We start from the raw sequence: 12,162 nt of genomic DNA, 5'->3' as shown, positions 1-12,162 counted from the left end.
TACACACACACACACACACACACACACTCACAGAGAAATCATCCCCTTGGGGGTGACAGCCATGCCACAATCTCTTCTCCATTTTCCTCTCGGGATTCTGGGCATGCTGCACACTCACCTAGCATTATCTTGAAACTGCAGGAGTCCGGGACCAAAAGACAAAGCTGACCTCCATCTGCCTTAACCTCCACACTACCTGCTGGCCCTAGTGTCTGACTTTTTTAGTTTTAAGAGAGATATTTTTGTTTTAGGGAATGTATGCTCACCCTAGAGAGACAGAGACACACAAAGCGAGAAATCACCCCCTCCCCAGGGCAGGGGTGGCCACGCCACAATCCCTTCTCTATTCTCCTCTCAGGATTTTGGGCACACTCATGCCCAGTGTGAGTTTTAAGCTGCCGGGTTCAGGACTTAAATCACAGTCGACTATGTGGGAATCAAGTGATGTAACTATTATGCCATCTGCTGGCCCCAGTGTCTGAAATCTTTAAGTCATACAAGTAAATTCTTTTGCAATCAGTTCCTCAGTGTTCTAGCCTCATTTCTTTCACCTTCACAATATTCCATTCATGCTGAGTTTCTTGAACCCTGTGTTTTGTCAGATATCACTTAGATAGGCTATAGATTATTTGACTAGAATCTCCTCTTTTTTGACTGGGCTTTCTTCCTTATTCGTGGTATGGTAGTGACTTTGCCTCTTGGTATGAAAATACTTTATCTATTTCTTTGGTCCTCCAACCTAATGGCACGTTCCTATATAAAAAAAGATTTTTTTCTCTTTTCTTTATCTCTTTTTTTTTTTGAGAGATTTTCACTATAGGGCGCGTGCGATCGCCAGACAGACAGAGAGAGACATTAGAGACAGAAAGCGAGAAATCACCCCCCAGGGGGGATGGTCACGCCGCAATCCCTTCTCCTCCATTCTCCTCTCGGGATCTTGGGCATGCACGCACACACGCCCGGCGTGAGTTTTAAGCCGCCGGGTCCGGGACGCGAACCGCAGTCGACTACGTGGGAGTCCAGCGACATAGCCATTACGCTAACTGCTGGTTCCCTCTTTTCTTTATCTCTTGACTGACATTCAAAGAGTAGGCATTTTGTTATTTATTTAAGTTTAATGCATCTATAAGATCTTGTTGTGTCCTAATTAATGTTACAGGTTCTGTAATCAGGCTGCTTGGGTTTGAATCACTACTCTACTTTGTACTAACTATAACCTTGAGCAAATTACATGACATAATTTTTGTGAATTTGCTTTATCAATAGGTGTTTACTAACCGAGGGTGATTATTGCAAGATTAAATGAGAAAACCCAAAATATTAAGTATAGTGCTTGGCATATGTACACTCAATAAATATTAGGTATTATTAATTATAAAATTACATGAAACAGCATCAGCAATATACTTATGTCTACCCCATTTTGTCTGAGAAATCAAAGTCAAGAACTGACTTCCATGTACTTTTTGTTTTATAAACCATTTTTACTCTTACTCTTTTTTTTTATTTCATACAGGTCTAGCTAGTTTCTGTGGTGCAGTGTTTCGCAAGTATCCAATTGATCTTGCTGGTCTTCTTCAATATGTGGCCAATCAGCTAAAGGCAGGCAAAAGGTATTCATAGCAAACTATATAGAAATGAAAAGGAATGATTAGAGTACTTCTGGTGTTATTAGATGTCAAGATAGTTATTTTCCTGAAAGGCTACGTGTTGGTTGTAGGGTCAATTAGAGTGGTAGCTCACTTATGTGTGTAGAATTCTTTAAGTAAAGGAAATGATAACTTCATAAATAAAGATACTATTTTTCAGAAGTAAGTGTAATATTTGGCTATATGTGTAACTCACTAAAAGATGCTTTCACTTACTTTGACTACCTTATTAGGCTTCTGATTAAATGGGTAATATGGTGTGTCATATATTCTCTTTGACAAAAGATACTGCACTGTATTTTGTGCTTCTTGATACTAATTGACCATTATTATATTGGGCATCAGGTAGGAAAATGTTTATTTTGAGGGTAAATGTAGTATCTTAAGGCATAATTAATTTTTGTGTTTGACCTTTAGAGAAATGTAAAGCTTGTCTATAGCCACAGCACCCTGAACATGCCATATATTGCCTGATCTCAGAAGCTAAGCAGGGTTGGGCCTGGCAATGTTTGTTATTTATTATTTGTTATCTTTTTTCCTTTTTAGTAATAGGATTGTTTATGAAGATGTATTTATACCACCCAATCATTCTGTATTGGAAGAGTAAAAAAATGCTATGAAGAACATTATTGGGTTAGCTGATAAAAATGAAATACGGATGGTAGACTGAAGTATTGTGTTAGTGCTAGATTTACTAAAGCTGATAACTGCTGTGCTATGTAAGAGACTAGTTCTATTTTAACGAAGTATACTCTTAGGAATTATAGGGGTAATAGGCCATGATGTAAATAAGTACCCTCAGATGATTCCAAAAATTATGTGTGTGTGTGTTCATGTGAAGAGAGAGGGTTGGAGAGAGAAAACACACAAAATAATAAAGCAAATAGGAGTAAAAATGTTAATAGGTCAAGTTGGAGTAAAAGGTATGTGGGTGTGCTTTGTACTATTTTTATTTTTGCATCTTACTCTTAAGTTTCAGCTTATTTACAAGTAAAAAGTTAAAATAGCTTAAATATATACTGTTTCTTAATATTTTTCTTTTTGGAATAGTTTTGACTTGCTTATATTGAAAGAAGTGGTACAGAAAATGGCAGGGATAGAAATTACGGAGGAAATGACAATGGAACAACTAGAGGCCATGACTGGTGGAGAGCAGCTAAAAGCTGAGGTAGGAGTTGCTGTTTTTGTTTACTGATTCTTTAAATTCAAAATGTATGTATGATTGTAGAAAAAAATTAAAATAATATGTAATTACATAAAGCAAAATGCCAAAACAGTACATACTCTCCTCTCACAGTCACCCCATCTCCTTTTAAAAATGTATGTATACTGGGGCTGGCAGGTGGTGTGATGGTTAAGGGACCTAGACTCCCACATTGATGACCGCAGTTCAAGTCGCAGAGCTGGTGGGTTACTTCTCACTTTCTGTCTCTCTCTCATTCTGTACCTTGCTGATGAAATTAAAATAAATGAAGTTAATAAAATAATTATTTAAAATTATATATACTAATTATTCTGACCTTTTAAAAATACTGAAGCGCAAAGTATAAAAGTAGTAAAATATCTGTAAAAGAAAATAAGTATCACATCTTCTGTGGTTCTTGATACCCTCACTGGCATCAGTCTTAATCTCCTAACTCTTCTGGCCTGCGCTCAATAAAGATAATCCCTTATAAGGGACTGCAAGGTCGAAAATATGTAGAAGTTTAAACATAATTGATAGTTTTCTTTAAGCCAGTGACCATAATTAGTGATTGTGCTACTAAAATAAGTTTGTGAAGAAAGGGAAGGATTGTAAGTCAACTTTTTTTTGAACGTCTTTTTCAACTCACATGGCATGGATTATGTATTACACACTGATAAATTTGTGTCTTCTCTTCTGCAGGGTGGTTATTTTGGCCAGATCAGAAATACCAAAAAATCCTCTCAGAGGTTAAAGGATGCACTATGAGACCATGATCTTGCTCTTCCTCTCTGTTTGCTTATGGCTCAGCAGAGGAATGGGGTGATTTTTCAGGAAGGCGGAGAGAAACATTTGAAATTGGTGGGAAAGCTCTATGACCAGGCAAGTGAATGTGGCTTTTGTGTTTAATGTAGAGTTTTAAATCCTGATAAAGGAGAGGGTGTCATATAATTTGAAAAATGTCATTTTGCATGTCATACAGTGTGAAACAGCTGCAGTGTAAAATAGACGTTCTGGAAATAGGACCTATTTCAGTGCAAATTAATGGCATTTCAGAGATGGTTCTAGATGTTAAAAGGCTTTTAATTAATTAGTATTCCATCATTAAATCTCTACAGCTTCAAATTTGTTCTTACATCTTTTCTGATCTGTGGAAATGTGGAATTTCAATTTTAACTGAGTAGATACTAGCTTTTTGTTTGTGATTTAGTTGGTAATAGTTAAACATATTTTTATAGGCTAATCATAGATTTTGGTGGTTAATATTTATAAATATAGTCTACTTTTTTATCTTTTAAGGGCAGAGGAGCTTCTATTTGCTTATACATTTTTTTTGTGTTATTAAAGTTAAACAAAGTTTACTAAAATAAATGAGCAATAGTTTGGAACTTTGGAGACCCAGTTTGCTATTAAAGACTTGAATTAGTCAATTTATCAGGTCTTTGACATCTTTTTAATAATATATTTATGTGATTATGTTGGTAGATGGTCTCTAAAGTCCTTTCAAATTGAACTTTTGGATTCTTAATTCTTAATCAAAATATTGTTAAAATGACATGCTGTAATTATTTTGGAAAATGCTTGTGTTGACTTTGTAAAATGGTTGTACATATATGTTTTCTTTCTTGTATTTTAAATTTAGTGTCATGATACCTTGGTACAGTTCGGTGGGTTTTTAGCATCTAATCTAAGCACAGAAGATTATATAAAGCGAGTGCCTTCAATTGATGTGCTCTGTAATGAATTTCACACACCCCATGATGCAGCGTTTTTCCTGTCTAGGCCAATGTATGCACACCATATTTCGGTAAGTATAAGTATCTCATTACCATTCAAGAATGACTTTATATTATTTCTTAACCATTTTATTTTAATGTTAATATACCTTTTAGTTAGACACAGGTATAGATTGTGTCTTTTGGAGTTACTCTTATATTTTGTTAATACTCCACTCTGAACAGTACACAATGAAGATGTCTCTTTTGAAAATACATTTTTACTAGTTATGTAATTCTGTAGTTATTACTCCACCAGTTGTCCAGGTCGACATCTTCTGAATCCTTTAAAACTAGTTCCCCAGCATTAGTGTAGGTGAGCATCACTGGGAAGCATCTTAAAGACCCTGAATCTTATGGCTCACAATTTGAATTCAGTAACTTGGAGGGTGCTTCAGAATTTGAGTTCTTTCCTTTTTTAAAAGAAAAGTGGCATGGTGATTCTTATTTTTTAACAATAACTTTTATTGTAATTTCCTTTTTTTTTTCTTGAGAGGTTTTCGCTATAGGGCATGTGCGCTCGCCAGACAGACAGAGACAGACAGAGAGACAGAAAGTGAGAAATCACCCCCCAGGGGGGATGGCCATGCTGCAATCCCTTCTCCTCCATTCTCCTCTCGGGATCTTGGGCACGCACGCACACGTGCCCGGTATGAGTTTTAAGCCACCTGGTCCGGGACACGAACCGTGGTCAACTACGTGGAAGTCCAGCGACACAGCCATTACGCTAACTGCTGGTTCCCGTAATTTCTGCTTTACATGTATTAGTTATACATCTTTGTGGAGTGTAGTGTGGCTTTTCAAAACATATGTACATGTAATGATCAAATCAGGGCAATAAACATATCTATTGTCTCTAACATTCATCATTATTTTGTTTCTTGTACTTTCGAAATGTGCTCTCTTGTTTGTTTTGAAACACATATTGAATTTTTACCAACATTGTTTACTGTGTTATAGTATTCTCTAACACATTCCATTTATTTAGATTCTTATGCACATGAATCTGGGCATATCACTGTGAAGGACCCTCTCATTGACTACAGAGAGTCCTGTTCTCTCAGTGATGATGCCTCTATCAGATGGTTGACTTACTACTGCCTTGAAGTAAAGAAAGGAAAGACAGAAAGACTTAACAATCCCTCAAGCCCCTAAAGATTCTTTCCTTCCCTTTTTTTATAACTTCTGGGAAGAGTATATTTGTGGGTCTTGTTTTCTCTTCACCTAAATGGAACCATCCCTCCTGCCTCTGAAGAAAACCCCCTTGCAACAAACTAGAAGCTTTCTAAACATGACATCCTAGTAGTGACTGGATTGAAATGAAAGTGAGGGTTTGGGAGTCCTGCTGGTTCAGCTGTTCCTTGCAAAGCAGTGACCTCTAATGGGGATTTGCTTTTCTTTTCCCCCTCTGGACCCCTTCAGTCTTTCATTTGGGAACTGTGGTACTTTCCTAATCTGACTGGTGGGTGCCCTAGCATATTCTTCAGTTTTCTCTGGGCTTGGATTTTTCTGTTTATTTGTTGTTGTTTTAAAGTCTACTATAAAAGGCTTTCACTGCAGAATTTGATGGAAGCTCTTGGTTCTTCGTTTTCTTAAACTAAGATTCTTTCTTTCTGGCCAGTAGGGATATAGCTGTGTAGTAGATATATGCCAAAAAATTCTGAGAAATTTTGGATTTAATTGGTTATTTGTTAGCTTTTCCCCTCTAGTGCTTATATATCAACTGGTATATAGTCTAGCATTATGAAGCATTTCCTGTTCATTATGCTCAAGAGTGGAAAAGAAGAGTAGGGGGTAGTCCTCTTCTTCCCCTTTAGAATCTCTCAACCAAAGATTTGTCTGTTGTCTTTGTGTAGTTATGTTGTATGTTGTCACCCCGCCCCACAATAGATTAGTCTCAGCTATATAGTAGTAGGATCAATTTCTTTAAAGACTGAGGTGGGAGAATTGCTTCATCTCAGGGATATTTTTTTTTTTTGGAGAGATTTTCACTATAGGGCGCGTGTGCTCGCCAGACAGACAGAGAGAGACATTAGAGACAGAAAGCGAGAAATCACCCCTCAGGGGGGATGGTCACGCCGCAGTCCCTTCTCCTCCGTTCTCCTCTCGAGATCTTGGGCATGCACGCACACGCGCCCGGCGTGAGTTTTAAGCCATCGGGTCCGGGACGCAAACCGTGGTCGACTACGGGGGAGTCCAGCGATATAGCCTTTATGCTAACTGCTGGTTCCCAGGGATATATTTTTTTTTAATCGCAAGAGTATATGTGTACCCACCAAAGAGAGAAGATGGAAAGAGAGAGAGAAAGCACTCTTCAGTGGGGCATGGTCACACCAAATCCCTTCTCCCTCGTTTCTCCATCCTGTTGGGATTTTGGGCGTGCACACTTCATGCCCCATATGTTTTCCAAGCCTTCTGGCTCATGATCTGAACTGTAGTCAGCCTTTTGGGATCAGTTCCCTTAACCACCAGTCTACAGGGCCAGCCAGGCAAGTCCTATTCAGGAATTCTGTCTCCCCCTGTGCTGTACTGAGGAGTGAACACACTAATTAGCAACATTGAACCCTAGCAAATAGAAGCACGTGATTGCCTGAAGTTGGCTGAACATTTTTAGGTCAGAAAATAGAGCAGGTCTTGATACCAATAGTGACCTTTTCTCTAGGTTATGTGAAATATTGTGCCTTTTCAGTTAGGAGATATGAAAAAAGGGTATTTCCCTCTCAGTGTTGTGGAGGAAAACAGGTGGTGATATAGTCAAGTCCCTGATACATCTTTTACCTGTAGACCACATGTCACCCTGTGCAATGTGAGTTCCTTAGCAACTTTAGTTTCACTGAATGGATATATAAGCTGCTTTGGGGACCTTTGCTTTTGCTTCTTGGGTGAAAACCTTTTGCAAAGAGCCTTTAGTAAGAGGGCAAAAGTATCTTATTATTAAAGAACTGTTAGATCCCTTTTGTAAATTGACTACAGCAAGTTCTCTTGGGTATAATTTTACCAAACACTGCTGATTCTTGAATCGGTAAGAACTTTTCTAACAGAAATCAGAAGTACAGCAACAACTGTACATATCAGTTCTATCCCATACACCTAGTTCCCCAATCTACTATGCTTTGTTGTTTAACTGAAGATGTGAGCTTGACGTGAGAGTTAAACTGACTTTAGACAAGGACATATGAAGGATCTCTACAGAGTTCATGGAAAATGCTATTATGAAAAAACTATTTTGTGGGGCCAGCAGATGGCGTAATGCTTACATTGCTGGACTACCATGTAGTTGACCATGGTTCGATTCCTGGACTCAGTGATTTGAAACTCATGCTGGGCATGTGTGCATGTGTGCCCAAAACCTCGAGAGGAGAATGGAGGAGAAGGGATTGTGGCATGACCATCTGCCCTGGGGGGGGGGGTGATGTGTCGCTTTCTCTATCTGTCTCCCTGGCAAGCACACGCACTCTTTAGCAAAAATCTCTCTCAAAAACAAAACTATTTTACACCAAAATAAATTCATATTTTAATTTCATTTTCCCAGGAACTTCTCAAAGTACCCTCGTATTAATCTTAGGTAAATATGAAATTTAGTTGCCTGTTTTTAAAAAATGCTTATTCATTTATTTCTTCAGAGAGTGAGAGAAAAAGAGAGAAAAAAGACAGATGCAGACAACTCCAACAGGGTCCTCATGGCATGATCCATCTTGCCTCCTTTGTCTTAGCCAGGATCAGGCATGCTTGTGCAGCCAACATGTGTAGGGACACCTTGGGGTGTGAACCTGAGACCTTCTGTGTGACTGTAGAGCCTTGCCACTCTATCACCATGGCTGGTCTAGCCATCTTTTCTGATCAAGCCCATTCTAACTGGATAAGGGCCCGCAGGGTGCCTAGCAATAGAAGTAACAGATCAGAGACTGTAGAGACACTGGTAACCTAATTTTTCATTTTGATTGTTGAGAGACCCTCTCGGCAACAGATACTTTCCCTAGTTTATGTTCTGTGATCTTGACCAAATGAGGTAGCTTGGCTCTCTTGTACAGGCGGTTTTAGCACTGTTTTGTTAGAACTTTAGGAGAGGTCATGCTGCTCACTTAGATTAATACTAGTTACCTTCAATGAGACTTACTTGCTAAATTTAAAAACACTTTGTTGTTGTTCTTTTTTTTTTTTCTGGAGAGGTTTTTGCTATAGGGCATGTGCACTCCTCAGAAAGACAGAGACAGAGAGATAGAAAGTGAGAAATCACCCCTGGGGGGATGGCCACGCCGCAATCCCTTCTCCTCCATTCTCCTCTCGGGATCTTAGGCACGCATGCACACGTGCCCGACGTAAGTTTAAGCCACCAGGTCCAGGACTCGAACCGTGGTCAGCTACATGGGAGTCCAGCGACATAGCCATTATGCTAACTGCTGGTCCCTAAAAACACTTTGTTATCCCAGCTGCTATTTTCTCAAGGTCTCAGATGTAATGAGACCCTACTCTCATAAATAACTTTGTAGCTTTGTCACTTGTTTGGTCTCAGTAGTTACCAGCATGCTCTTTAAAATGGGGAAGTGGGGAGATAAATCTTCCCGCTTTTAGAACAATTGTAAGATTCTCCGGCCAAGCTTCAGTTACCCTTTGGAACAAAGAGAACCTCACATGCTTTGAGTGAGCTGGGATATAGTAGCACCCAAGGCACTCAGGAAGGAAGGCTGCCAGACTGTAAGGACGTGAACTCTTGCCAGTCACACTATAAAAGTAGAAATGAAACCTTTGACCTCTGACCGTTTAGTTTTGGGTTATACGTCTAAGTGCTTATCTAGCATAAAGAAAAAGCTAGATTTAGGACTTTTAGGTTTTTTTTTAAGGATGATGCCTAAACCGAACCAAATTGTCCATGCGAGAGCTCTTATATCCTAAGTAGACTAAAGGATATGAGATAATAGGAGGAACTCTACTTTGTGTTATTTTCTTCTCTACTTTTGGCATATACTCTGTGGACTAATGAGCAGTCCTTCCTGTTGTACAAATAAGTTTTTTTTTTCCTCTCTCATATAATTAATGATGTGGCCTTCTTCTGACTCTCTCCCAAACTAAGATAAAACAGTTATGCCAAAGAAGCTGTAGGTTCAGTTTTCACATGCCTTGAACTTCAGTATACCATACCATACCTAATTTTATTTGGCTTCATCGTACAGTAACCAGCTGGTCCTAGTGGACTTGGGAGTTTCCCAGTTTTAGCACTAAAACCTTATAACCTAAGAAACCCCTAAATCTCCAGCAGACCTAGACAATTGGTCACTCAATTTAGCAGTCTTAACAGTAACTTTCATATAACGGTTTTTAATAGTCATCCAGCTTCTTGACAGTTGGACTAACTGGTGAACTACATACAGTGGCACTACATTTTGTCTTGGTTGTCTATGACTAGTTTCATTCCACCTCTTTATTAATGTTAGGACCCTTTACGTGGTTCCCTTGAAGATCTCAAAAGCAGGACTGGAAGCGCTATGTGTCCGATCCCTGATTACAACACTAAGTGGGGGAGGGCATGAATGGGAGAAGGGGCACACATACTCTGTTCACTTGACTCAGCAGGTTGCTTCAATAAGAATCTTGAAGAAGCCCTAGTCAGCATATTGGGAATAAACAGTGGAATGGCTGCCAGGGAAGATTTATCTTAAAAGAAATGTTGTTGATAAGGTTTGAGATTGGTCATCTTTTGATTCTTTAAACGGGAATATAGGTGTTTATACCGTGAAAGTCAAAGCTATAAATTATGTTGTATGTATGCATTTTTACTTTTTATCTCCAGTCCAAGTATGATGAGCTTAAAAAATCAGAAAAGGGAAGTAAACAACAGCATAAAGTTCATAAGTACATCACGTCGTGTGAGATGGTGATGGCACCTGTCCATGAAGCAGTTGTCTCCTTACATGTTTCCAAAGTCTGGGATGACATCAGTCCTCAATTCTATGCCACTTTCTGGTCATTGACAATGTATGACCTTGCAGTTCCACATACCAGCTATGAACGAGAAGTCAATAAACTTAAAGTCCAGATGAAAGCAATTGATGACAATCAGGAAATGGTAGGTTTTTGCTCTAATAGCTCAAGTACAATAACTTTATATTAATTTAGAGTTACCTATCCTTTGCAATTGTTTTAGCTCAGGCTCCTTCAAGCTGTGGTCTTGTTGCTGATATTATTTTCTTAAGTGGGTTTAATGGTAATGTTTCAGTGGTGGGGCAGGGGCTTAGTGAACGAGTAGAGGTTATGATTAATCAAAATGTATTTTAGTTTTTTCTATTGAGCACTGTGCTACTAACTTAAATGATCTGTGTGACTGCAATTACAAGTGCAGGAGGAGTTTCTAATAAGAGAATGTTATTGAAGAGCTCAGTCTTAAGCTGGGTAGGCCTTGAAAGTACAATACATTTGGAAATATGAAAGCAAATAATGAGGCCACTCTGGGGTTCCATCGAAATCGGGAAGTAGCCTGGGTTATTATTTTTTTCTTCTTCTTCTTCTTCTTCTTCTTCTTCTTCTTCTTCTTCTCCTTCTTTTGGAGAGGTTTTTGGTACAGGGCACATGCGCTCACCAGAAAGAGAGAGACAGAGAGATAGAAAGCGAGAAATCACCCCCCCGGGGGATGACCATGCCACAATCCCTTCTCTTCCATTCTCCTCTCGGGATCTTGGGCACGCATGCACACGCACCTGGTGTGAGTTTGAGCTGCTGGGTCTGGGACTCGAACCACGGTTGACTACATGGGAGTCCAGCGACATAACCATTATGCTAACTGCTGGTCCCTCTGTAGCCTGGGGTTTGAGGAGACTGCTTTTACTCTAGTGAATGAGTTTAGTGATAAATTTGAATTTTAGGGTCCATATTATGTAGGGCATTGAAAGTCAAGTAAAAGAGAAGACTTGGTAAAAATGAGAGCTCTTTTAAATTTATGAGCAGGGAGTTAATAATGGTAAAAATGGTACTTTCAGATGATTATTCATGACAGCGGTATGAAAGATCCTTTTGATAGGTGGGCAAAGTAGAGTAGAGATCAACTGGGTGGCTTTTTGAGTAATATATTGTGAGGTACCGAGAGTGTAGACTGTGCTGGAAGTGGTAGAAATGCACAAGACTTGTGAAAAAGTGAGATATAGGATAGAGAAGGAAGAGCCAAAGAAATTGCCCAAGACCTGTATTACCCGTGCTGGGAAAGGGGGACTGCTCTGATGGTGTATGAAGGCTGGGTGACATTGTTTTAGATATGTTGGATGGAGGTGAAAGCATATCTAACTGAAGTAACTCTAAAGTATGAGCATTTTACTCTTCAATTTTTTTAATTAGAGGAGGGAGGTAATGTTACAAATTCTAACAGTTAAGAAATCTATCTCACTTATACTTTGTAGCCTCCAAATAAAAAGAAAAAAGAGAAGGAGCGCTGTACTGCCCTTCAGGACAAGCTTCTTGAAGAAGAAAAGAAACAAATGGAACATGTACAGAGAGTTCTACAGAGACTCAAACTGGAAAAGGACAACTGGCTTTTAGCAAGTAAGTTATTGGAGTTATTACATTCCTG

General features: G+C 39.0%; 1 protein-coding gene across 1 annotated transcript in view; it reads left to right on the top strand.

Moving 5' to 3' along the window:
• LOC102490014 (THO complex subunit 2-like) overlaps positions 1 to 12,162 on the top strand; it is a gene marked incomplete at its 5' end in the record, with an annotated part of 77,164 nt that overhangs the window by 36,331 nt on the left and 28,671 nt on the right. The window contains 6 exon segments of the mRNA XM_027766444.1: positions 1,517 to 1,613; positions 2,700 to 2,817; positions 3,535 to 3,714; positions 4,475 to 4,639; positions 10,396 to 10,671; positions 11,993 to 12,134. Of these exon segments, the coding sequence (XP_027622245.1) occupies positions 1,517 to 1,613; positions 2,700 to 2,817; positions 3,535 to 3,714; positions 4,475 to 4,639; positions 10,396 to 10,671; positions 11,993 to 12,134 (978 nt within the window).

This window comes from Tupaia chinensis, unplaced genomic scaffold (assembly GCF_000334495.1).
Source record: "Tupaia chinensis unplaced genomic scaffold, TupChi_1.0 Scaffold143572_1, whole genome shotgun sequence".
Taxonomy (NCBI): domain Eukaryota; kingdom Metazoa; phylum Chordata; class Mammalia; order Scandentia; family Tupaiidae; genus Tupaia; species Tupaia belangeri.
Note: the sequence above shows the minus strand (reverse complement) of the source record. Positions and strands in the feature narration are given on the sequence as shown.